General features: G+C 44.9%; 2 protein-coding genes across 8 annotated transcripts in view; both read right to left on the bottom strand.

Moving 5' to 3' along the window:
• Nucleotides 1-2,348, bottom strand: part of LOC139420271 (mitogen-activated protein kinase kinase kinase 15) — a 160,623-nt gene extending 158,275 nt beyond the window's left edge. Inside the window, exon 1 of one of the 2 annotated variants that reach the window (XM_071170170.1) lies at nt 1,533-2,348. In XM_071170170.1, coding sequence (XP_071026271.1) covers nt 1,533-1,860 — 328 coding nt within the window. In that variant the 5' untranslated portion in view covers nt 1,861-2,348. The remainder of the gene's footprint in view (nt 1-1,532) is intronic. The other variant, XM_071170171.1, reaches the window with a different exon arrangement.
• Nucleotides 2,349-2,985: 637 nt separating this feature from the next.
• On the bottom strand, nt 2,986-24,007 carry LOC139420270 (SH3-domain kinase binding protein 1). 6 transcript variants are annotated; one of them, XM_071170164.1, is made up of 19 exons: nt 23,718-24,007; nt 21,604-21,761; nt 17,756-17,858; nt 15,849-15,955; nt 15,369-15,513; nt 15,087-15,160; nt 11,920-12,009; nt 10,078-10,147; nt 9,825-9,919; nt 9,321-9,422; nt 9,157-9,208; nt 8,265-8,342; nt 7,291-7,429; nt 7,131-7,201; nt 6,714-6,823; nt 4,555-4,701; nt 3,856-4,082; nt 3,692-3,755; nt 2,986-3,569 (listed from the first exon to the last, which is right to left on the bottom strand). In XM_071170164.1, exons 1-19 carry the CDS (start codon nt 23,719-23,721, stop codon nt 3,531-3,533), a joined length of 1,875 nt encoding a protein of 624 aa, XP_071026265.1. In that variant the 5' UTR covers nt 23,722-24,007; the 3' UTR covers nt 2,986-3,530. The 6 variants fall into 6 exon arrangements, with proteins under 6 accessions (XP_071026265.1, XP_071026268.1, XP_071026266.1 ...); XM_071170167.1 differs by having other exon boundaries at nt 6,714-6,799; nt 23,718-23,973; XM_071170165.1 differs by having other exon boundaries at nt 15,849-15,952; nt 23,718-23,973.
• Between the last annotated feature and the right edge of the window lie 782 nt (nt 24,008-24,789).

Below are 24,789 nucleotides of genomic sequence, written 5' to 3'. Positions count from 1 at the left end.
TATTATCATGGTAGTGTCTGTATTGTAGTGGTAGTGTCTGTATTGTAGTGGTAGTGTCTGTATTGTAGTGGTAGTGTCTGCATTATCGTGGTAGTTTCTGTATTGTAGTGGTAGTGTCTGTGTTGTAGTGTTAGTGTCTGTATTGTAGTGGTAGTGTAGTGTCTGTATTAAAGTGGTAATGTAGTGTCTGTTTTATAGTGGTAGTGTCTGTATTGTAGTTGCAGTGTCTGTATTATCGTGTCAGTGTCTGTATTATAGTGGTAGTGTCTGTATTATAGTGGTAATGTCTGTATTATAGTGGTAGTGTCTGTATTACTGTATTATAGTGGTAGTGTCTGTATTATAGTGGTAGTGTCTGTATTATAGTGGTAGTGTCTGTATTATAGTGGTATTGTCTGTATTATGGTGGTAGTGCTGACAAGGATTGCCGTTCTTCAGAGTTGTGTTCAGTAGGTTTTAACCTAGCCACATTTTTTGACAAGATAAATTCAATTTAGTGCTTCTTGTTGGACAAGTTCAGGTAACGTTAGTAGATCCTCTGTTGGAAAATGTTTTGTCCTGTTTCCTGCCTACCGACGGCAGCCCTGGTGTTGTTGTTTGGTCACCCGGCTCGGGAGCAGCTGTAGGCGAGGTGTGGACAACATAATGGTATGGTATAAATAGAAATGAAAGCAGTCTGAGTATCATCTTACACAGCCATGCTGCCGCACACGCGTGTCGACTTCTTGTGTCTTATTAGAGAGTGCGAGGGAGTGAGAGAACGCAGCACAACATGTCAGTGTGTCATAGCCATCATCATCATCATCATGACAGTTAATATTGTAAGCCGACCCATATAACAAACACATCACGTGTTACTAGGAAGTGGGACAATACAACATGATACCAATGGCACACGCAGCAAGGCCAGTCTGTCACACACACACACACACACACACACACACACACAAGATAGTCATATTTCCGGCTGGCAGGCAGGCAATGTGTTCCTGGAGAGCTTGCAGGCAGGTAGGGATAGGGCAGGGGTTAGTAGGGTTAAGGTCAGGACACCAGGCCAGAACAAGGAAATAACATGTGGCCTTGGTGTTCGTTGCAGCATAAATAATATGCTGTAAGATAAAGTACACTATTAAGTTTGTCTATATATTTTCTTATACAGCTTCCAGTCTTGGAATATTTTTACATATTTAAAAAAAATCCTTTGTAATAAATAAATAAATTGGTATCTATGTGTTGCTGCATGTTTTCCTGCGCGTCCTCGTGGATTGTTCGAGTCATTATCTTGCCAGTCTGTTCACCACGTGTGCATACTGCGTGAGTTCATCATCACAATAAAACAATGACAAATCCTATTACCGATATATTATGAATCTCAATCTTCATTAACCCGGCTAAAGCTGCTCATAACTTTACAAATATCATCACCTTTCTTCCTGCAAAAAGCATTTTTCAAAAACCCCAGGAGCAGATCAAAACTCAACTTCAACTGTTGAAATGATTGTGAGAAATAATAATGACACACACACACAAACCTGCATCGTAGAAGGTGTCCAGCACCGAGGTCTCTCCAAAGTCCAGTCGCCCGAAGGTGACGGTGGTCAGCAGAGCGCTCTCTGCATCACAGGCTCTCTGCAGACACTGGAGTGCCCCCGACTCGGGGCTGGTCGCCAGCACTGCCTTCAGCCCATCGTTCAGCACATAGACTGCCCTCAGGGAGCGCTGCTTGGTGGAGGGGCTTGGGCTGGACACATTCTCCCGGTCCACAGACCCTACAAACACTCCCTCACGACTCTCCCCCCCTCCTCCTCGACCCTCTCCCCCTGCCTCGGTCGCCAGCGCACTCTGACCAGCCGTGTCCATGGCCCCAGGGATGAAAGCGGAGTTCGTCTCGCTCTTCCTCGGTTTTCCTCTCCTCCTGAGGATTGGAGCTGAGCTAGTGTCTCAGTGCATCTGTTGCCTGGGGAGTCGTGTGGGTCTGAGTCTGTCCACTGACTGAACCTCACACATCATTTCCTTACTGTGTTACCAACCAGACCAGATCAGGCTAGTTCAACACTATCACACAGAGACGAGGGGGGGAGTAGTGAGCGAGCGAGAGAGAGAGAAGGAGAGTTATATGATGGCTCTGAGAAAATGTGTCAACAATCAGAAAGTCAGCAAACCGGCTGTCCGCTGCCTAGTGCCCGGTGGAGCATGTGAATCTGTCTATCCAGGCCTCTCCTCTCCGGTTCTGTCAGACGCTGCACCGCTTGTTCCCACAAATACTCACACGCTGGTCTGGACGGGGTGTGTGCATCTCCTCAGGCTCTGTCCTTCTACAACACACACACATACACGCTCTTCAAAACAGCTTATACTTCCCAGAGGTACTTAAAACAGCACACATAGACAGTTGGGTTGTAGAGCTCTCTAGCAGGGCTGAGGTGCCGCTGCAGCTAAATATAAAACACTGTCTGTCCTCTGATCTGACACCCCCAGCTAGCCAGCCAGCCAGCCAACACTCACACACACAGTCAAGTTATTTCGAGTTATGTCCACTGCCCCGAGGACATTCTGGACCTGTCGCACACGATCTCTGTCTTTAGTCGAAGCAACTCACAAGCGCAAAGACACACACAAATACATGCACACGCACACTACCTGAAGAGACAGAGATGGTAACACACACTTGCCTACAAAACATACACACACAGCAAATACAGCAGTTTAAACAAGCAAGAAAACAGCAGCCTGTGTCCGTGTGTGTGTGTGTGTCCATTGCTCTATGGAGACTCAGTCATGTTCTACCAGACTAATTAACTGAATCAACAGAGTAAAGAGCAGTGGAGTGGCACTAGACACACACACACACACATACGCTCACACACAAAACCAATGCACACACGTGTGTGTGTGTGTGTCCAGGTTGGGTTATCAGAGACACAGTAACTGATACCGTGGCTCTCCCTGGGGGTAGGGGGACAGACAGAGGCACACGGAAACAGCTTGGTTGATGTTTTTTTATTAAAATCGGCACACATCCATACTCTTCATCTTTAGAACACTGGAATATAAAAGTCTATTTTACTTTCCTGGAGAGCAATGACCAAGAAAAAAACAAGACACTTTATCTTTGTCATCTGAAAGAAAGAAAGAAAGAAAGAAAGAAAGAAAGAAGGGAAGGAAGGAAGGAAGGGAGGAGGGAAGGAGTCTAAAACCGGAAGGAAGGCCACAGTGAGGGGTTGCAATGGAAACCTTGTAATTTGACACACACAGACACAAAGAGGAGGAATAGGTATTCCAGGTGTTTGAGTACCGTGGTGACAGACAGGTGAGAACTTGAGGCCACTCCCCTGATGCAGAGCACTCCAATCAGATTGCAGTAAACAAACAAATAAACAAGCCTTTTCAACACAAACAAACTAACAGATCGTCTGTCATTTTTGTTGTTGTTTTTTGGCACAAACTAGTTCGGCTGAACCCTGCCTCGGGATGATGTTAAACTCAGTGTGTGGTGATGTCATCAGTGTGCGCAGCGGAGGGGTGAAGGGTCATTTAGCTAAACTCTTCTTAATCTGCTCCACCTCTATCTGAAAAACACAAACACCAAATGTATAGATAAGATAAAATTGCATCAGTAGTGAACGCATGTTGTTAAGCACTAGACAGGGAGCATCACCATGTGTGTGTGTGTATGTGTGTGTGTATTCACCTGTAGAGTAATGCGGATCCTCTTCTCCTCTTCCAGGTCACTAGACAACTGCTTCATCTCCTGCCTGGGACAGAGACAACACACGCACACACTATTAACACACACACACGCAAACTCATATGCACACGCACACACTATTAACACACACACACACACACCACTACCTGTGTTGGCTCTTCAGCAGTTCTACGGAGGCTCTCAGCTCTCTAAGCTGTCCTCTCAGCTCCTCCAGGGTGGGTGTCGGCCTACGCTCGGGGGAGGGGCTTAAACCGGAAGAGGTGTGGTTTACAGTTGAAGGGGGTGGGCTTGTTGAGTGGAGGGCCAGGCTTCCTGTGGAAAGTGGGGGGAGGACCGCAGGCTTGGGGGGCAGCAGACACTTACTGTCAGGTACCTGTGGGGTTTATCACAAATCAGGATTCATGAGTTAGCCAGCTAACTAACTGTCAGGTACCTGTGGGGTTTATCACAAATCAGGATTCATGAGATAGCCAGCTAACTTACTGTCAAGTACCTGTGGGGTTTATCACAAATCAGGAATCATGAGTTAGCCAGCTAACTTACTGTCAGGTACCTGTGGGGTTTATCACAAATCAGGATTCATGAGTCCTTCAACAACTTCACATTTTTTAGGAAAATATGCTTGAAATGGGCATGGATTGATTGTATTGTTCTATAGCTACCCATATCCAAGTCTAGGTTCATTAAGGAACCTGAAACCTTTTTTATTTCTCAATGTTTATCAAAGTTATTTGGCTAAATTGATTGTCCTGCTTTGTAGTATAACCCTCTGGGTATACACACACACACAACGTCCACTCTGATTCACAGTTAAGATGCAGGTTAATCAGGAAAACAATTCTTACAGTGATGGTGGGAAGTGCTTTCCTCTTAGAGACATCTACTGGTCTTGGACATAAGGAGTCCTGCTCCTCCTCCTTCTCTCTGTCCTTCTCACTCTTCTCCTCCTCCACCGCAGGAAAGTTCAGCAAGTCAATACTGGACAGAGAAGACTGGGAGAGAAGAGGAGAGGAAGTAGAGAGCGAGAGAAAGAGAGAGAGAGAGAGAGAAGGGTGTCATCAACACGTTACGGGAAAAAGTATGTGTATGTGTGTGTGTGTGTGTATGTGCAGGCACGTGCACAGATAGAGCCCTATGGGTGCTAGAGCATCTGCTCTTTTTATAAAAAATTGATTTGACTATGAAACTAGATGACTTCTCATAAACTCTGAATCTCGAATGATTTGACTATCAAACTAGATGACTTCACATAAACTCAGAATCTCATAATGTCCCCTCCCCCGACTCCTCCTCGTTTCATGCAGGAGCTATGTACCAGTGTAGGGAGTGAGTTTGAAATTAAAATCATCAGTAGTAGGTTACTTTGGAGTTGCTAGCATGTGCTGTCTCACGGTCAGGTACAGAGAAGGAGGCAACTGCAGTCCGACTGTCAGTAGCAGAACAAATTCAAATCAAGTAAAGACTAGCTTGTTTTGAAAGCATAGCCTAGATAAATAGCTGATTTATCTAGCCGACATTAGCGATGATCCGATGATAGCCCACTCCAGTAGTGGTTATAGCAAAGATACTTAACCTATCTCCCTTTAATCTTTAGTTATAGGTTGCTTAAAGGCGCTGCATGGTCAATCCGGAGTCTGCATTGGCCGTACAGCATTTACTGCGATACAGCCTCTGTAGAAGTTAGGACATTCATACTTCTTGCGCTTTGCGAATCAGAGCAGAGCTGTTGTGAAGGATGTTGTCAAGGAAGTATGTTTATACAGGAACTCCACCCCCCACCTACCGTCAACCAATCATGTCAATGCGGAGCTATACGGAGGAGCCACATTGTTACAAAATTTGGTAGGCACACGGTGATGCAGTATGGAACTCGATTTGGCCTCTGCAAGCCTCCAGGGGCTCCGCAATTACGTCACACCCTCAGTACGGAGCCTACGGATCCCATCGCTGGAGCAAGCATAAATTCACTTCTAGTCTACAATGTGTGATGAGTCAGTGTGTTTTTGCAAAAAATGTAGACTTCTGTTAAAACAAATAATGGAGAGTTTGGCTAGAGGAGCAGTAGAAAAGGATGAATGGAATTAAAGCTGGAATCTTAGTTGCTACATCCTTTTTGGACTTAGAAATGAATGATATGTACTCATTGATTTTTGAAGAATATAACTTAGAAATGCCTCATGAGCTTAGGTCAACTGTCATAACCCATCAGGACCCAAAATATAAGCTTGTTTAACTCCAATGTTTGTAAACAATGTAAATATAAACAAACACTGAAAAGCTTCAAAACATGGTTAAAACTATACATTTGATATCATGGATGGTCAGTCCTTGCATCTATAGCTCTATCTAGGAATTTGTTATTGTTTCAATTAAGGATTCTATCTTTAAGTAAAATACATTTGGCCGTGACTGAGTTTTTGCCCCGCCCCTCTGAAGCTACGGGTCCAATCACGTTCTGCGTTTGTATTATTTAACACGCATTCTGTTCTGAGTAGCTGCTGCTCCCTTCGTGCTCTCTGTCCTCACCCTCTTCTGAACCAGGATGATGTAGCCTATTGTATGTAGGCTAATATTTGTAGTGGCTGCCATATAATAACCATTACCCAGAGTTGCTGAAAAAGAACATGACTACTTTGACTGTCTGTGTCTTGCTTGTGTTTGATATCCAGTCTAGATAGCTGCATGCAACTCCTCACTTGAGTTTTGCATTGGGGCAAAAAAAACGATCTGCGAGTTTATAGGAACATGTTGCTCATGTCTTTCGTGTACAACATGTAAATGGCTGCATGTAACCTAACTCCCCTCCTGAAAAAAGAACATGAAATCACGCTTATGCTTAATAGCCTTCTGACGCATGAAATACGTAGGCTACACCAAACAGAAGCTTCATCGCTGATCAAGGAGGAGGAAGCGGCAGTAGAGCACTGAGCAGCAGCTACGTTGAGCACCGGCCCCACCAAAGGTCTGCGCATGGCCCCGTGTGTGTGTGTGTGTGTACACTCACTGTGCTGATGATCTGGGAGCGTGGTCTGCGGTCGAGGACTCTTGGTCTCATTGCGGTCGGATGGTTTAGTTTTTCTGTAGACAAGACTACAGAGTCCAAGTCAACCACATCTACAGACACACACACACACACACACCATACAACCATTATAATGCTAATCTATAGGAACAATTCTAACATTTAACCAGAGACTAGGCAATCAAACAAACAAACAAACACACACACACAGTGTCCTGATCTATAAGAAGGCTAGGGTTGCTAATTCCTTGCATATGGACAGAGAGAGGAAGAGAGAAAGAGAGATAAAGCCAAACCTCTGTCTCTTGAGTCAGCCGACTCCCTGCTCTGACTGGACTAATGTCCGGCCACATAACTGTCAAACTGACCCTGATTGGCCCCTTGTCCTGTCAAACTCACCAATATCTTTTGACCTGTCAAAGGCAGGATCTGGAGTCACAGCCCCACCCTCAAACTTAGGGCTCTCGCACCTGAACAGGTAGACCAAACAACAACTTTAGTGTGTGTTGATTTGTGTGTGTGAGTATGTGTGGGTGTGTGTGTGTGTGTGTGTACTGACGGTACAGTAGGAGGTCTCTCAGGTCTGTCAGGGCGTCGGGGAGGGAGGTGGGAGGAGCTTGTCTTTGGTGGGTGGGGCTTCTTTGGAGATTTGGATGGGAGGGTGGGCTTAGGGATCTCTCCAACCTTCACCTCCTCACCTACACACACACACAAGTTAACAAACACATACATGTATACGGAGAGGGTAAAATAGTAGGTCTCTGAATGGGAACGTCATACACACAGTCACACACGGTCAACATAGAGGTGAGGTGTCAGCCAGCTGAAGAGGTGGGGAGAGCTGCAGCATAAGGCCCAAGCAGGCTGAATAGGGTCCAAACAGGCTGAATAGGAACCAAAGCAGGCTGAATAGGAACCCAAGCAGGCTGAATAGGAACCCAAGCAGGCTGAATAGGAACCCAAGCAGGCTGAATAGGAACCCAAGCAGGCTGAATAGGAACCCAAGCAGGCTGAATAGGAACCCAAGCAGGCTGAATAGGGCCCCAAGCAGGCTGAATAGGGCCCCAAGCAGGCTGAATAGGGCCCCAAGCAGGCTGAATAGGGCCCAAGCAAGCTGAACAGGGCCCAAGCAGGCTGAATAGGAACCCAAGCAGGCTGAATAGGAACCCAAGCAGGCTGAATAGGAACCCAAGCAGGCTGAATAGGAACCCAAGCAGGCTGAATAGGAACCCAAGCAGGCTGAATAGGAACCCAAGCAGGCTGAATAGGAACCCAAGCAGGCTGAATAGGAACCCAAGCAGGCTGAATAGCCATATAGGGTAGTAGTCATAGAGAGAGCAGTCATAGAGAGAGCAGTAGTCAGGCTGCAGCAGGCATAGCAGATTATACTGGAATAGTGCAGTATAGTATTGGTAGTAGTTGTAGTATAGTAGTAGTTGTATAATAGTAGTACTGTGGTAGTAGTATGGGAGTACCTCTGTTGTCATCAGATCTGTGAGGCAGAGTTTAGTATTTGTAGTAGTACTATAGTACCTTTGTTGTCATCAGGTGGTCTATGAGGCAGGTGCTCGGGGCGCTCCGGGGGTACCTTTCTGACTTCCGATCTTTTCTCTACAGGTCACACAGGGGTCAGGGGTCAACTCAGGGAGACATTACTGACACTCCTCCCTAGATCTTTGGTTCTCCATCTTTGGTTCTCTCTCGTTCTATCTCTGTCTATCTGTCTGGTTTAATTTTCTCCATAGCTAACGGTTTCTGCCTCTCTCCCTTAAACACACTAACACACACAGAAAATAGAGGAGCGGATATGGAGATAGAGAGAGGATTGAGACGCACACAAAACAGTACCAGTGTCTGAGCGGAGAAGAGCAGAGAGAGGAGAGACAAAGGATTGAGATGGAGGATTGAGATAGAGGAGAGAGAGGATTGAGACAGAGGAGAGATAGAGGATGGCGATAGAGGATGAAGATAGAGGATGGAGAGAGGATTGCAACAGGAGAGGATGTGAGATAGAGGATGGAGAGAGGATTGTGACAGAGGATAGAGGATGGAGATAGAGGCTGGAGAGAGGATTGCGACAGAGGAGAGAGGATTGAGATAGAGGACGGAGATAGAGGATGGAGATAGAGGGTTGAGATAGAGGATTGAGATAGAGGAGAGATAGAGAATGGAGATAGAGGATATATAGAGGATAGAGGATAGAGAATGGAGATAGAGGATAGAGAATGGAGATAGAGGATAGATAGAGGATGGAGATAGAGGAGAGAGAGGAATGAGAGAGGAGAGATAGAGGATGGAGATAAAGGAGAGAGGATGGAGATAGAGGAGAGATATTATTGAGATAGAGGATTGAGATAGAGGATGGAGATTAGGGATGAAAAGGGAAGAGAGGAGAGGAAAAGAGAGGTGAGGATAGGGGGATTACCTGTGGTGTGTTTAGCTGAGGGGGCACTGGGGGGAGGCGGCTTCTTTGGTCTCTGCAAACACACACGTGCACATGCACACACACAAAGTAATTTTGCTCTCATGGAATTTCCTTCCTTGAACACTGCCAAAACAGCATAAATCCAATTCTATTGTGTGTCTTACCTCTTTCTCTACATCAGGAATTAGCAGCTTGACAAAGTTATCAGGGAAGACTCCCTTTCTCCCCCCTACCTCCCCCATCCACCACCCCGCGTCAGCACAGTCCTACAACACACAGAATTCACATACGCAGGTTATACGCATGCACACACCCCTATCTCACACACACACACACACACACACACACACACACACACACACACACACACACACACACACACACACACACACACACACACACACACACACACACACACACACACACACACACACACACACACACACACACACACACACACACCACATTCTGAAATTGCATTTTTGTCCCCTTGAGGTTAATCATTGGAATGTGATACAAAACGAGGCAACACTGTGCTTTAGGACCATGCGGACGCCTCCAAACGGTCGGGTAGGCTGTTTGGAGTATTAATCCGACTGGATAAAAAATAAATAATGATAATTATACCCCCCACTTCTAAAAGCTCCCCTGCACACACACACACACACCCTGTTAATGATGGAGATGATCTCTCCCTCTTTGATTGACAGCTCGTCTTCGTTCTGGGCGTCGTACGGGAAGATGACTTTACACAGCTCACGGCCTGAGAACCAGTCAGAACAAAGAGAAACTCTGAATCCCAAAAGTGTATTTCTAGCAAATCAAGAGACTCAGCATCGTTATCTTATTCTAGGTATGAATCAGGAAGTGAGACAGACTGTCCAATGAGAATCTAGTAGATCCCAGGCCCCTCATTCTCACCTTTCACCTTGCCCTCAGGTTCCGCCTTCATAGTTTCCGGGGCAACAGAGGGTGATTTGCTAACCTGTGCCTAGAGGAGTGGAGGGAAACACACACACACACACACACAAATACATAAATACATACCCATATATCTCCATGTGAAATAATCAGGGGGTCAAATCCGTACAGACTGGGCTCCGTGTGTGTGTGCGTGTGTATGTATAGTTGTGTGTGTAGTGTATAAGGGGCTGTTGTTATAAGGCTGGAACGGATCCCTACGCTATGTTTGTGGAACAAGAGTGGCTCTCCAACAGGAAACACACACACACAGAGCTTGGTCTGTCTCAAACACACACTTCTCTGTTTCACACTCAGTAAACCACCCACTCTCCCTCCCCCTCTCTCACTCTCCCACCCTTGTTCACTCTTTCTCCCTCCTACCCTTCCATAGCTCACTCCATCCCTCTCTCTCCACCCAGTCTAATCCGAGTTGTACTTAATATGAGTAGTGTGAGGCACACACACTCACCTACCCGTACACAACTGGTCAACCATCGTTAAAGTAACGTCAGACTGTGACACACAGCTGGATACTTCCTCAGCCCTCAGGGGAGGAGACATTCCAGTCTAGTACAGATGTTAACTCTAGACACTGTTTTTTTTTAGGGAGGGACAATCTGATCCTGCATCTGTGTCTAAATGCTACTCCCCAGAACTATCCATGGTAACCCCCCCCCCCCCCCCCCCCCCCCCCGCGCCCCCATTCATTAGAGAACTGAGACTACACTTCCCATAAACCATCACTACAGCCACCCGCACAGCAGGACAGGCTGCTAAACATCCTACACACACAAAGACACGCACACACCCTGACACGTACCCAAACTCACATACTCAAAACACACACACCGTGACAAACATAGATTAGCACACGCATACGCACCTTGACAAGACACACCCTGAAGAAAATGTAACCCTGCCATCATCCAGACAGTCCCTTTACAAAGCAGATTCAACACTAATACAGCGAGAGGGAAGAGAAAAAGACAAGAGAAAGAGAGAAAAGGAGAGAGATGTAGCTGTCTTACCCTCCACAGTGACCCAGTGTATGTCTGTGTGTGTACACGTCGGAGAAAACCCCCAATGCCTCCCTCTTCCTTCCTCCCTCCCTCCCTCACTCACTCCCCGTAGAGCTCTCTCTCACTGATGAAGGGAGTGTGTGTGTATGTGTGTGTGTGTGTGTGTGTGTTTGAATGTTTGTAATGAGAAGTACTTCCTCTGCTGTGAAACTGAAAGACAGGAAAAGGCGGAGCCTAGTCTGGACTTCCTTTCTCCCATTTACACACACAAACATCATACAGGTAACTGCCAAAATAAAGGAAACACCAACATAAAGTGTGTTAATAGGATGTTGGACCACCACGAGCCAGAACAGCTTTAATCCACCTTGGCATAGATTCTCCAAGCCTCCAAGAAATTCCATTATTTGGTGTTCTGTTGATGGTGGTGGAAAACACTGTTTCAGGCACCGCTCCAGAATATCCCATATAGTAAGTGTTCAATTGGGTTGAGATCTGGTGACTGAGACGGCCATGGCATATGGTTAACATCGTTTTCATGCTCATCAAACCATTCAGTGACCACTCGTGCCCTGTGGATGGTGACTATGGGGCATAGCAGCCAAAAGAATGGCATGCCCAGCATTCTTATACATGTTAATTGCTTAATTAACTCAGGAACCACGCCTGTGTGAAAGCATCTGCTTTCAATATACCTTGTTATCCTCATTTACTCAAGTGTTTCCATTGTTTTGGCAGTTACCTGTATATGCACTATTATGTGTGTGTATGTGTGTGTCACCTTCTCTCCCTCTGTGTCCATATCTTCAGATGCAGGTCTCAGTCTGATGGGCTGGTCTTTAAAGATGTCACCGAACCCGAACCCTCGAACCTGGAGACACACATTACCACTACTATAGTTAACACAACTACACTATTACTAACTAGTTAACACACCTACACTATTACTAACTAGTTAACACAACTACACTATTACTAATTAGTTAACACAACAACACTATTACTAACTAGTTAACACAATTACACTATTACTAACTATAGATACCACAACTACTGTTATAACATATTAAAGTTATCATGACACTGTTATTAAACCACACTTACCACGAGATAGATATATACACACACACACACACACGTTCAAAAGTTTCGGGTCACTTAGAAATGTCACAGGAGTGATAGTTGCTGATAATGGTCCTCTATACGCCTATGTAGATATTCCATTTTTTTTAAATCAGCTGTTTCCAGCTACAATAGTCATTTACAACATTAACAATGTCTACACTGTACTTCTGATCAATTTGATGTTATTTTAATGGACAAAAAATGTAATGTGCCTCTCCTTAAAAAATAAGGACATTTCTAAGTGACCCAAAACTTTTGAATGGTAGTGTCTATACAGTACCAGTCAAATGTTTGGACACACCTACTCATTTTTTATTTTACCTTTATTTAACTAGGCAAGTCAGTTACGAACAAATTCTTATTTTCAATGACAGGGATTTGGGGATTTGAACTTGCAACCTTCCGGTTACTAGTCCAAAGCTCTAACCACTAGGCTACCCTGCCACTCCAGTTTGATTCAATATCACATATGGAATCAAGTACTAACCAAAGAAGTGCTAAATAAATCAAAATATATTTTAGATTTGAGATTCATCAAAGTCGCCACCCTTTGCCTTGATGACAGCATTGCACACTCTTGGCATTCCCTCAACCAGCTTCATGAGGTAGTCACCTGGAATGCATTTCAATTAACAGGTGTGCCTTGTTAAAAGTTAATTTGTGGAATTTCTTTCCTTCTTAATGCCTTTGAGACAATCAGTTGTGTTGTAAGGATGGTATACACAAGATAGCCCTATTTGGTTAAAGCCCAAGTCCATGGCAAGAACAGCTCAGATAAGCAAAAAGAAACAACAGTCCATCATGACTTTAAGACATGAAGGTCAGCCAATACAGAATATTTCAATAACTTTGTGCAAAAACCATCAAGCATTATGATGAAACTGGTTCTCATGAGGACCACCACAGGAAAGGAAGACACAGAGTTACCTCTGCTGCAGAAGATAAGTTCATTAGAGTCACCAGCCTCAGAAATTGCAGCCCAAATAAATGCTTCACAGAGTTCAAGTAACATACATCTCAACATCAACTGTTCAGAGGAGACTGTTTGAATCAGGCCTTCATTGTCTAATTGCTGCAAAGAAACCACTACGAAAGGTCACCAATAAGAAAAATAAACTTGCTTGGGCCAAGGAACAAGCAACGGACATTAAACCGGTGGAAATCTGTCCTTTGGTCTGATTTGGTTTGATATTTTTGGTTCCAACCGGCATGTCTTTGTGAGATGCAGAGTAGGTGAACGGATGATCTCCCCATGTGTGGTTCCCACTGTGAAGCATGGAGGAGGAGGTATGATGGTGTAGGGGTCTTTGCTGGTGACACTGTCTGTGATTTATTTAGAATTCAAGGCACACTTAACCAGCATGGCTACCACAGCATTCTACAGCGATACGCCATCCCATCTGGTTTGCGCTTAGTGAGACTATCATTGGATATTCTACAGGACAATGACCCAACACACATCCAGGCTGTGTAAGGGCGATTTTACCAAGAAGGAGAGTGATGGAGTACTGCATCAGATGACCTGGCCTCCACAATCAGCCAACCTCAACCAAATTGAGATGGTTTGGGATGAGTTGGACTGCAGAGGAAAAAGCAGCCAACAAGTGCTCAGCATATGTGGGAACTCCGTCAAGACTGTTGGAAAAGCATTCCAGGTGAAGCTGGTTGAGGGAATGCCAAGAGTGTGCAAAGCTATCATCAAGGCAAAGGGTGGGTACTTTAAAGAATCTCAAATCTAAAATATATTTAGATTTGTTTAACACTTTTTTGGTTAGTATTGATTCCATATGTGTTATTTCATAGCGTTGATGTCTTCACTATTATTCTACAATGTAGAAAATAGTAAAAATAAAGAAAAACCCTTGAATTTTTTTTATATTTAACTAGGCAAGTCAGTTAAGAACAAATTCTTATTTTCAATGACGGCCTAGGAACAGTAGGTTAACTGCCTGTTCAGGGGCAGAATGACAGATTTGTCAGCTTGGGGATTTGAACTTGCAGTGTTGCTAGTCCAACACTCTAACCACTAGGCTACCCTGCCGTCCCAATGAGTAGGTGTGTCCAAACATTTGACTGGTAATGGAACACACACACTCACGATATAGATATAAACACTATGTGGCCAAAAGTATGTAGATACCTCTTCAAATTAGTGGATTTGGCTATTTCATCCACACGCGTTGCTGACAGGTGTATACAATCAAGCACACAGCCATGCAATCTCCATAGACAAACATTGACAGTAGAACGGCCTTAAAGAAGAGCTCAGTGACATTCAACGTGACACCGTCATAGGATGCCATCTTTCTAACATGTCAGTTTGTCATATTTCTGCCCTGCTAGAGATGCCCCCGGTCAACTCTAAGTGTGGATATTGTGAAGTGGAAGCATCTAGGAGCAACAACGGCTCAGCCGCGAAGTGGTAGGCCACACAAGCTCTCCGCCATTGGAACTGGAGCAGTGGAAACGCGTTCTCTGGAGTGATGAATCATGCTTCACCATCTGGCAATCTGACAGACGAATCTGGGTATGGCAGATGCCAGGAGAACGCTACCTGCCCCAATGCGTAGTGCCAAGTTTGGTCGCAGAGAAATAATGGTCTGGGGCTGTTTTTCATGGTTCAGGCTAGGCCCCTTATTTCCAATGAAGGAAAATCTTAACGCTACAGGATACAATGACATTTGAGACGATTATGTGCTTCCAACTCTGTGGCAGCAGTTTGAGGAAGGCCCTTTCCTGTTACATTGTGACAATCCCCCTGTGCACAAAGCGAGGTCCATACAGAAATGGTTTGTCCAGACAAACAGACAGATAGATAATAACCTTTTTGGGTTGAATCTCTCCGCTGTCAGAGCGACTCTCTCCGCCATCACTCTCACTGCCTGGACTGTCTTTACCTACACACGAAAGCACACACACATATGTGTGTTAAAATGACCATTTAATGCTTATAATTGCATTAAAAACCATCTCGAGTTCTGCAGAATCATATCACTGGATTTCCTTAAATAGCATTCAAATGTATTCATACGTATCTGCCATTTCATGCTAATAAAAAACATTTGACCAGTGATGCGTACACGTGCATGAGTGTGAGTGACTCACTGGTCCTGCTGCTGCGTAGCTCCTCCTGTGATGACCTAGTGGATGTGTCTAGTGAAGGGGGCGTGTCCTCCAGCTCTCTGGTGAAGTTGGAGGGAAACATCCCTGTCTTACCATTCAGACTGCCCTCCCACCAGCCCTCCTCCACCTGAACACATGAAACATGAAGGGAGAGTGAACTTATCTGAGGGTGGAATCAAAACCACAAGGTTCTGGTCGGGAGACCTGCACGCTATCAACGGCTCCAAGAAAGCTAGCTCCTGCGGGGAAGTTAATATACCTGCTTATGAATGAACGCAGGGTCACTACCGAATCATAATTTGGTTTAATAGGTCTGTCATGTGGCCACAAGAGGGAGCAGTAACTACAGTAAAGAGAAAGTTGAAAAACACAGCCAAACATACAGTCAGCCTCCCCTCTCACCTCCCCCAGTATGTCAGCCTCCCCTCTCACCTCCCCCAGTATGTCAGCCTCCCCTCTCACCTCCCCCAGTATGTTGATGACATCTCCTATCTTCAGCTCTAACTCGTCCTCATTCTGGGGAACATAGCTAAATGACGCCTTACACCTCCTTTGGCGGATCTGATCTCCTGGGGGGAACGCACACACACACACACACACATACACACACACACTATTTAATTATGTATTATGTTCACAAATATTATTTGTAGCCCACTGCACATATACTAAACAACATATACAGTGCATTCGGAAAGTATTCAGAGCCCTTTACTTTTCCCATTTTGTTAAGTTACAGCCTTGTTCTAAAATGTATTAAATAAAAACATTTCCTCATCAATCTACACACAATGCCCCAAAATGACAAAGTGAAAAAAGGTTCTTAGAAATGTTTTCCAATTTGTTAAATTTAAAACAGAAATACCTTATTTACATAAGTATTCAGACCCTTTGCCATTGTACCAAAAATTGTCTGCAGGCCGCGACCGGGAGGTCCGTGGGGCGACGCACAATTGGCCTAGCGTCGTCCGGGTTAGGGAGGATTTGGCCGGTAGGGATATCCTTGTCTCATCGCGCACCAGCGACTCTTGTGGCGGGCCGGGCGCAGTGCGCGCTAACCAGGTCGCCAGGTGCACGGTGTTTCCTCCGACACATTGGTGCGGCTGGCTTCAGGGTTGGATGCGCGCTGTGTTAAGAAGCAGTGCGGCTTGGTTGGGTTGTGTTTCGGAGGATGCATGGCTTTCGACCTTCGTCTCTCCCGAGCCCGTACGGGAGTTATAGCGACGAGACAAAATAGTAACTACTAACAATTGGGTACCACGAAATTGGAGAGAAAAGGGGGTAAAATTCACACAATTTTTTTGTTTGTTTAAAATATCTGCAGCATTGAAGGTCCCCAAGAACACAGTGACCTCTATCATTCTTAATGGGAAGAAGTTTGGAACCACCAAGACTATTCCTAGAGCTGGCCACCTGGCCAAACTGAGCAATCGGGGGAGAAGGGCCTTGGTCAAGGAGGTGACCAAGAACCCAATGGTCACTCTGATAGATCTCCAGAGTTCCTCTGTCGAGATGGGAGAACCTTCCAGAAGGACAACCATCTCTGCAGCACACCACCAAATCAGGCCTTTATGGTAGAGTGGCCAGACGGAAACCAGTCCTCAATAAAAGGCACATGACAGCCAGCTTGGAGTTTGCCAAAAGACACCTAAAGGACTCTCAGACCATGAGAAACAAGATTCTCTGGTCTGATGAAACCAATATTGAACTCTTTGGCCTGAATGCCAAGCGTCACATCTGGAGGAAACAAAATACTGAGTAAAGGATCTGAATAATTATGTAAATGTGATATTTCAGTTTTGTATTTTTTTAAATGTGCAAAAATGTCTAAAAACCTGTTTTCGCTTTGTCATTATGGGGTTTTGTGTGTAAATTGATGAGGGGAAAAAAACGATTTAATCCATTTTAGAATAAGGCTGTAACGTAACAAAATGTGGAAAAATTAAAGGAGTCTGAATACTTTACGAATGCGCTGTAATATATTGTCGCTGTCCAATGAAAACCTCTTATTTCCCATTAACGAACTTCATAAGAAATGTTTTATTTTATTTTATGGCCCTAGAGTCATGAAATGTTTTTGTTGAGGGGATATATTTAAAAAAAAGGCTAAAATTAAGTTAGGAGGTTTTCATCAGATAGCGACGATACATAGTACTGTTAGTATAGTGATTAATTCCTTTAGTGAAAGGTTGAACTACAAATGTGTGCATGTGTGTTGTGAGAAGGACATAGGATAACCTGACCCTAAATCCATATCTCACTAATGGGATCTGTGTTTGAGCAGGGGGAATATAACCTATCTAAGGACCTGTGTGTGTATGTGTGTGTGTATGTGTATATGTGCATGTGCGCGGGGTGGGGGGGCTTACCTTTCCTGGCTGGTCGTAGGCTGGGCTCAGACACAGGACTTGCACTGCCATTGGAGAGATCAGACTTAGGCCCCACCTCTCTCTTCACATCCTTCTTTATCTCCTGGACAAAGACAGACAGACAGACAGACAGAGAGAGAGACAGACCGAGACAGACAGACAGAGAGAGACAGACAGAGAGTTTGTATGTGATCTGTATGTGTGATCTGTGTGGTTGTCTTGTGTCACATCTATCAACCAGATGCTGGAGTTGTATGTCTGTAACCCCGGTGACCTAACCCTAACCCTTAACCAACAGATGTGCAACAAGAGCCACACACACACCCTGGCTCAACTCTAACCTTAAAACTAGCTTCATGTCAACAGGCTGGCTCAACCCTAACCCTAAACCTAGCTTCATGTCAACAGCCTGGCTCAACCCTAACCCTAAACCTAGCTTCATGTCAACAACCTGGCTCAACCCTAACCCTAAACCTAGCTTCATGTCAACAACCTGGCTCAACTCTAACCCTAAACCTAGCTTCATGTCAACAGCCTGGCTCAACCCTAACCCTAAACCTAGCTTCATGTCAACAACCTGGCTCAACCCTAACCCTAAACCTAGCTTCATGTCAACAGCCTGGCTCAACTCTAAACCTAAACCTAGCTTCATGTCAACAGCCTGGCTCAACCCTAACCCTAAACCTAGCTTCATGTCAACAACCTGGCTCAACCCTAACCCTAAACCTAGCTTCATGTCAACAGCCTGGCTCAACCCTAACCCTAAACCTAGCTTCATGTCAACAACCTGGCTCAACTCTAACCCTAAACCTAGCTTCATGTCAACAGCCTGGCTCAACCCTAACCCTAAACCTAGCTTCATGTCAACAACCTGGCTCAACCCTAACCCTAAACCTAGCTTCATGTCAACAGCCTGGCTCAACTCTAAACCTAAACCTAGCTTAATGTCAACAGCCTGGCTCAACCCTAACCCTAAACCTAGCTTCATGTCAACAACCTGGCTCAACCCTAACCCTAAACCTAGCTTCATGTCAACAGCCTGGCTCAACCCTAACCCTAAACCTAGCTTCATGTCAACAGCCTGGCTCAACCATAACCCTAAACCTAGCTTCATGTCAACAGCCTGGCTCAACCCTAACCCTAAACCTAGCTTCATGTCAACAACCTGGCTCAACCCTAACCCTAAACCTAGCTTCATGTCAACAGCCTGGCTCAACCCTAACCCTAAACCTAGCTTCATGTCAACAGCCTGGCTCAACCATAACCCTAAACCTAGCTTCATGTCAACAGCCTGGCTCAACCCTAACCCTAAACCTAGCTTCATGTCAACAGCCTGGCTCAACCCTAACCCTAGCTTCATGTCAACAGCCTGGCTCAACCCTAACCCTAAACCTAGCTTCATGTCAACAGCCTGGCTCAACCATAACCCTAAACCTAGCTTCATGTCAACAACCTGGCTCAACTCTAACCCTAAACCTAGCTTCATGTCAACAGCCTGGCTCAACCCTAACCCTAAACCTAGCTTCATGTCAACAGCCGGGCTCAACTCTAACCCTAAACCTAGCTTCATGTCAACAGCCTGGCTCAACTCTAACCCTAAACCTAGCTTCATGTCAACAGCCTGGCTCAACTCTAACCCTAAACCTAGCTTCATGTCAACAACCTGGCTCAACCCTAACCCTAAACCTAGCTTCATGTCAACAACCTGGCTCAACCCTAACCCTAAACTTAGCTTCATGTCAACAACCTGGCTCAACTCTAACCCTAAACCTAGCTTCATGTCAACAACCTGGCTCAACTCTAACCCTAAACCTAGCTTCATGTCAACAGCCGGGCTCAACTCTAACCCTAAACCTAGCTTCATGTCAACAACCTGGCTCAACTCTAACCCTAAACCTAGCTTCATGTCAACAGCCGGGCTCAACTCTAACCCTAAACCTAGCTTCATGTCAACAACCTGGCTCAACTCTAACCCTAACTGTCCACAGTTAATGCAGTTATCAGTCAAATGTATTTATAAAGCCCTTTTTACATCAGCCGGTGTCAAAGTGCTGTACAGAAACCCAGCCTAAAACTCCAAACAGCAAGCAATGCAGATGTAGAAGTTAGTGTCTTTCCATTTCTTCTTACATAAACTATCACAAGACACTAAAGACCTGATGTAATGTGTATGTAATGTCCTACAGCTGCAACATTTCCTTCCACACACAAACACACACACGGCTGTGTAGTTCACAGTTCTTTAATGCATTTGTCACGATGCAGTTTCATAATCGCTGCCCTGCAGCTACTATAGCTCACTGGAGCAACGACACACACACACACACGCAAACACACAGTGTGTCAGAGTATAAGTGAGCATGTTTCTCTCTAGAAGGAAACCAAACTGAAATGACGAAGGGAAGAGGTCGAGATTTACAATGTCAGAACAGGAAACACCTGCTTACTGTACACACACACACACTGACAATTCATGGGACCCATCTGGTGAAACCCGTTCCCTCTGAGATGAATGTTCTCCAGCTTGGTCCCCGGGGAACCAGTATTTTTTCCATGTATTTTTGCAGCCCAGCACTATAACACACCAGGGGCTGTATCCAATAAAGCTGCACTATGTAACTTTTTGGGCGACCCGACAGAATTATTACATAGAAATGCGAGTTATTCTTAATGAAAAATAAAGTCTAAGAAGTGGTAGATAAGTTCTCTGTGTGATATTTCTATGCTTCCCGTTTTTAAGTTTCATTTTTGCATATTTTATTTTTTTATTTTGTACACCAGCGACAAACAGCTCAAAATACAATACCCATGTAATGTTATTCATCATGATCTAAATATCAGCACCTCTGTTCTAAGGCCCTGATTCACTGATATCCTCTCTGCACTATCAGCCAGTGTTCATGGTCTCCCTAATGTCTGGACTCCTTCACTCTCACACACACACACACACACACACACACACACACCACAGAGTGCATGGCATCTACAGTAAGTTCATAAGAGGAGTGAACAAATGCATACTATTGAGAAAGGGAAGAGAATCATAACACGCACGTGCGTACACACACACACACACACACACCACAGGGTGCGTGGCATCTACAGTAAGTTCATAAGGGGAGTGAACAAATGCACAATATTGAGAAAGGGAAGAGAATCATAACACACACGTGCGTACACACACACAAACACAGATGATGACGATGAGTTTTACAGTATTAAAAGCTGGATTAGAAAATAATGCTAGCTTGAATTTTGCGCTTTCTCTCATCCATCTCTCTCCTATCTTTCAGCTGTCCCCAGCACATTCTGTATGGCTCACTCCAGCAGAGACAACAAAACATACGGCTTAACTGTCCCCCCCCAACACACACACACACACACACACACACACACACAGTGAGTGTAATCTGAGTGAGCAGTGACATTCTGTCAAAAACATAACAGAATATTTCACTCATTATTATAGAATCAGTTTCTGGAGCAAAAGTTCAGCAGAACTCGTATCTGTTCTATTCTACAGTAGATGTCTATCATTGACCTTTGGGGGATACAGAAACACACAACAATGTGTTCCTGTTTGCCTGTATCATTTCTACTTCCTCTACTGGGAAAGGAAGTGGACGCTTCCCCCTTCACAACACACACATCACTGTGAGATACTGGTGTCAGTGTGCATCTCACAGTGCAGCATCTGGTCTCGCATCCAGGACATTCACAGAACATGTTTGTATGTTCTTCACAGTTCATTAGGCTAGCCATTACAGAATATTAAGAAAGAGTCAACAACACAACACAATATAGGAACAACAACATTGATGTGTGTGTGTGTTGTCGTTGTTACTCACCCTGACAAAGTTGTCTGGGAACAGCCCCCTCCGTCCGTCTATCTCTCCTTCCCACCATCCTCCGTCATCCTTCGTTACCTTGACGATGATGTCACCAACATGCAGACTCAACTCATCCTCCTGCTGAGCCTCGTAGTCAAACTCTACCACTGCCTCTACTGGACACACACACACACACACACACAAAAATACAAAACTATTTAGACTTGGACTAAAAAGGTAATTCTGCCACTTTTCAATTATCTCAGCACCATACCAGTGTCTATATGTGAAAATGATGTGTTTCTATGATCTGTGTTTAAAATGATAGGGTAGGATTAAAAGTAAAGAAAACAGTGATTTTCAAAACCTGCAACAAGTTTCTAGCCAGAGGGAGGGTATTTGATTGCTCCCTATGTCACCATGAATCTCAAACTGTTTCAAAATCACTTTTACAATTTTTACAACTTTTGATGATGTGATCAGGTTTAACTTCTTATATTACATATGTAGACACTGGTGTTTTGCTGGATAAAATGAAAATGAGGTTTAGAAAAGTGGTTTAGTTGCCCTTCAATAGCTAACAAATAGGACACCGAATTTGAAGAATGGGTAACAAACTTGGTTACTATTTATTGCTAAAGGCCTGAATCCTAATGTTCCTGATTTACGCAATAGTTGAGTTTAAGTGTATGCATCTCAAGTTAAGATTTCTCATTGGGCGCATACCTCTGTTTCTAAAAAGACAAATACAGAAATTGCTGTCATAGTTGTGTGGGTAGTGGTGGTAGGGAGGGGGGTGGATGTAACTATGGGAACGGTGGAATGAGAGGGAGGACGGCTATGACTCAATCTCCCTCCTCCTCGACCCCAACCCCTAAAACACCCTTACTCATTCTCTCTGTATCTATCTCTATCTACCTTGTGCCTCTCTGTACTGAGAGAAGAGAGGAGAGCTGGAGAGGAACCATAGGAGTGTAGCAACTAAGCCTGTAGACATAACACACTCCCACTCTGAAGTACAACACACACACACACCCAGCCCCACTCCCCCAGCATCTGTGTACTGGATGGGTCTGCTCTGTCCTGACCTTTCTCCAACAGCTGCAGTTAGTTTAGATAAGACCAAACCACACACTCCCACACACATATGGAAAAAATATGCCCTCTTTTTCTCACTCAAAACACACATTCTTGGTCATGGTACACACACACACACATTCTTATACACTCACACTCTGATTGGCTGGAAGCTTGATGACACACACTGCAGCTGCATCATGAATATCACCATCGCCATGTCTGGTTACCATGGGGACCAGGACTCCAACTCAGGGAGGGACTCAGGTGATGTCAGCGCTGGTGTGTGTGCAGGGGTGGTCCATTTTTAGCTTAGTGGGCCTGTCTAACTTGTTTGGGTTTTTTTGCGCGAAATTATACAAAAATGGACCGGTGTTGGGGCCTCAAAGAAAAAGATGGGCTGATGTGTTAGAAATGTGTGTGTGAATCTGTGAATCAGTGTATTATCAGTCACAGGTGGCTAAGACAGGCACTACAGGGACATAATGAACAGAGAAGAGAGGGGAAGAAGAAGAGGGGGCAGAGGAGAAGAGATGATTGCAAGAACAGAGGATGAAGAGAGGAGGGGATATGGCATAGCTACACACCAGCAGTCAGTGTTACAGTAAAGAGCATGAAGCTGCGTTCTGTTCTCTTCCTGTGTTCTCCCCCCACCTCTCCCTTGGGTTTACCGGGAGGAGCGTCACTACCACTCAGTAACTCTACAACTAAACATATTTACACTCAGTTAGGCTATATTCCAGCAAAGACAATGAGACGAGGAGAGAGAGAGAGAGAGAGGGAGAAAATAAAAATGTAAACGTGTCAACATCTGTAACTCATCAATGTCTTCTTACTCTGTCTGCTGCACACACACACACACAAACACACGCCCACGCATCGCGTTATGGCCATCAGGACACGCAGCTAACAAAAATACAGCCTACATTCAACATCTCTACTGTACAGTCTCCGGATGTGTCCCGTTGTGTTTCGGTTTATATCCGTTAAAATGTTAAATGGACGCATCACAACGGTTAGAAAAACCAAAACACATCATTGTCATCTCATCTTACCCATCTGTTCCCGTGACGCTCCGCTCCTGCTGCAGGGACTACCGGGTTTAACTGGAAAGACAGGAATCTTGTTATTTGGTGGACCGAGTACGACCCCCAGCCTCCCGCACGAGAGCTCCGTTATGAACGCGCTGCAGCGGGAGGAACGCGAGATGGAACCATATTCCTTCCGCTTTCTCCCCGGTCACACCAGAGAGCAGCCAGAAAGCGGAAAAGCGCTGATGTACAGAACGCTCTGTGCGCTCTGCCCTGCACTGAACTGCGTACCGCTTCTGTACCACAAATATCGCGAGAAATCACGAATCTTCCCCCAAAATATTAGGTGCGTTCCAGATACACAAACTATACCAGTTCTTTACAGGCGTATAATATTGATGTGGCTCCTCCTATGATAAACATACTCCAGGCATTGAACATAAAGATTGGATAACCTGCGCAGGCCTGTACATAATTTGGTGGCGTTCCATGCTGCCTTCATTGAAGACATGTTGGGAAGATTATCACATAGTTCCTCTAGAGGCCTGATATCAATTAGATCACAGATCTCTGCAAACGTGGACGTTGTGTTTACAATTGTATAACCGACGTCAGTGTGCTAGCTTAGCATATAGTGTTGACTCCCTGAACTTGCCTCGGACTGGGCTTTAGCCAAGGTCCTCTACCTCGCCAACAGTGTGAACCGTTTGAATTATACGAAAGGTAGCAATTGGATAGCTCCATCGGCAACATTTCAAGATAGCTATGGAGTAAGCCTATGATGTGTTCTTAACTCTGTTAAAATGGCAGGAACCCCGTTAATATGATGTAGATATCATTTGAACAACCCGACTAGCCTACAATGTAGGTTGTCTGGAACCCAGCCATCATGTAACATCTGGTTCAATCAGCTGCTTTGTTCTCAGCCTATAACACAGACTGGGGTATTGGTTTCTTGTTTCCACTGTAGTTTGTTACTCCAGTTGTTTTGAGAAAGGAGCAGGAGTTTCTACCAACTGTATCATAAAGATGGAAAGGTTGGAGAGCGAGAGACAGAGAGAGAATGGTTACAGTTGTTTGTATGCCTTTGGTACTT

The sequence above is a fragment of the Oncorhynchus clarkii genome, chromosome 11 (assembly GCF_045791955.1).
Source record: "Oncorhynchus clarkii lewisi isolate Uvic-CL-2024 chromosome 11, UVic_Ocla_1.0, whole genome shotgun sequence".
Classification (NCBI taxonomy): Eukaryota; Metazoa; Chordata; class Actinopteri; order Salmoniformes; family Salmonidae; genus Oncorhynchus; species Oncorhynchus clarkii.
The sequence above is the reverse complement of the archived record's forward strand: the minus strand, read 5'-3'. Positions and strand labels throughout refer to the sequence as shown.

Bases quoted from the DNA above. Each gene is read 5' to 3' on its own strand.
- LOC139420270 (XM_071170164.1), bottom strand. The intron at 17,859-21,603 runs GTGAGTAACAAC...GTCTTTGTCCAG, and splicing joins TCCCAGACAACTTTGTCAGG to GAGATAAAGAAGGATGTGAA. The intron at 15,956-17,755 runs GTAAGCCCCCCC...CGTTCCCCCCAG, and splicing joins CCTACGACCAGCCAGGAAAG to GAGATCAGATCCGCCAAAGG.